At 41.2% G+C, this 2,081-nt stretch overlaps 1 protein-coding gene across 1 annotated transcript; it reads left to right on the forward strand.

Annotated features, from left to right (window-relative positions):
- Positions 1–893: 893 nt before the first annotated feature.
- On the forward strand, positions 894–1,829 carry LOC110875264. Its single transcript, XM_022123463.1, has one exon. The coding sequence runs from the start codon at positions 894–896 to the stop codon at positions 1,827–1,829; it is 936 nt and encodes a 311-aa protein (XP_021979155.1).
- The last annotated feature ends 252 nt before the right edge of the window (positions 1,830–2,081 follow it).

Genomic DNA, 2,081 nt, shown 5'->3' on the forward strand with positions numbered 1-2,081 from the left:
TATATATATATATATATATATATATATATATATATGTGATGTATATATTTGTTATATTATAATGATGTATCATACATACTAGTAAATCTTTATACTCATATTCCTATAGGAAGGAGACAATGTCTGAACATAGAGATGAACAAGTGTCTAGATATAATCAAAATAACAGAAGGAGAGAGGAAGGTTCTTATAGGACTCGAACTCCCTCTCATAGTGTCAGGTCTCGGTCTAGTACAAGCATGCGTCTAAATATTGAGGATATCCACAATATAGCTGTGGAAGTGGCTAAGGTAATGAAGAATGCACAAACCGGTAATGTTAACAAATCTGGAGAACGACATGAAGAAAGCTCAACAGCCTCCACGCCAGTTCAAAGGGAAGGAATGTGCGAAAGGAAAAACACTATTGCAACCATGCCACTAGAAGGAAAAGGTGAATATCCCAAATCAAAGGAATGTACTTATAAGCACTTCATGTCCTGTAAACCTCAGTCCTTTGACGGAAGAAAGGGAGCACTAGAAGCTCAAGACTGGCTCAACAGAATGGAGTCAGTATTAGACATATGTGAGTGTGATGACCGCAACAAAGTACGGTTCGCGGTACATATGTTTGAAGCTGAAGCCCTTCACTGGTGGAACATTGTGGTCCGAACAGAGGGAAAAGAAAAGGTTAAGGAGATGAAGTGGGAGGAGTTTATTCAAAAGTTTCTTGCTAAGTATTGTCCTCCCAGTGAGACTGAGCAACTGGAAGTGGAATTCTTTCAGTTAAAAATGGGAAATAAAACCTATCGAGAATATATTTCTCGTTTCAACGACATATCTCGACTGGTTTCTTATTTAGCATTGACCGAGTAACAACTGATCAATAGGTTTATTTGGGGTCTACCCTCTGAAATGAGGGTGTTTATCAAATCCAAATCCCCCAAGACTTTTGTAGAAACTGTTGAGGCTGGCGCCGTCATGGCTGCCGAGATGATTCTGCGGCAGGCTAAATCTCCCGCACCAAAAAGAAAGTGGGAAGAAAGAAAGGGGGACACCCGGAATAACAACTTTAAAAGGCCTAAAACATTTCCTCATTGTCAAATTTGCAAACGTTTTCATACGGGGGAATGTCGTTTTCCTTGTCCAAATTGTAAAAAGACGGGTCATGCTCTTCAAGAATGCAAGGAAAAGAAGAAGTGTTTCAAATGTGGAGACCCTAACCACATGAGATCTGAATGTCCCGAACTTAAAAGAAATGATAGGACACAACCAAATCAGCCAAAAGGGCGGGAATTTGTACTCACCACAGAAGAAGCCAAGACCAATACAGACGTTATCACGGGTACGTATATCATAAATGATGTATATGCGCGTGTGTTATTTGATACCGGTGCAAATAGAAGTCTAGTGTCGACTACCTTTAGACCTTACTTGAACCAGGCGTCCCAAACCCAAGATCATGCCTTTACAGTAGAAATGGCTGATGGAACTCAAAGAGAGATAGTTGACATAGTTAAGAATTGTAAAATAAGCTTAAACAACCATGTTATCCCTATAGACCTAATGCCTATGGAACTTGGAGAATTCGACATAGTCATAGGAATGGACTGGTTGTCACCATATCATGCGGAAGTTATATGTGACAGAAGGATCGTCCGACTCCGATTACCCAACGACAAACAACTAACTGTATCGGGAGACCGCACTACCAAGACTAAGAACCTCATCACGATAGCACAAGCACATAAATGCCTAAGGAAAGGGCATGTTGCTTTTCTAGCATATGTCGTAAACACTACAGAAAAGCAGAAGGTCGAGGACGTGCCAGTAGTACGAGAATACCCATAGTGTTTCCTGATGAGCTCCCGGGACTACCATCGGATAGACAGGTTGAGTTTCGCATTGTCCTAGTTCCTGGTACATCACCGATTGCTAAGTCGCCGTACAGACTAGCCCCAACAGAAATGCAAGAACTCAAGAAGCAACTACAAGAGTTGCTTGATAAGGGGTTTATCCAACCTAGTTCGTCACCATGGGGAGCACCCATCTTGTTTGTCAAGAAGAAATATGGGACGATGCGTATGTGCATCGATTATAGAG

The sequence above is a fragment of the Helianthus annuus genome, chromosome 9, assembly GCF_002127325.2.
Source record: "Helianthus annuus cultivar XRQ/B chromosome 9, HanXRQr2.0-SUNRISE, whole genome shotgun sequence".
In the NCBI taxonomy this organism is placed as follows: Eukaryota; Viridiplantae; Streptophyta; class Magnoliopsida; order Asterales; family Asteraceae; genus Helianthus; species Helianthus annuus.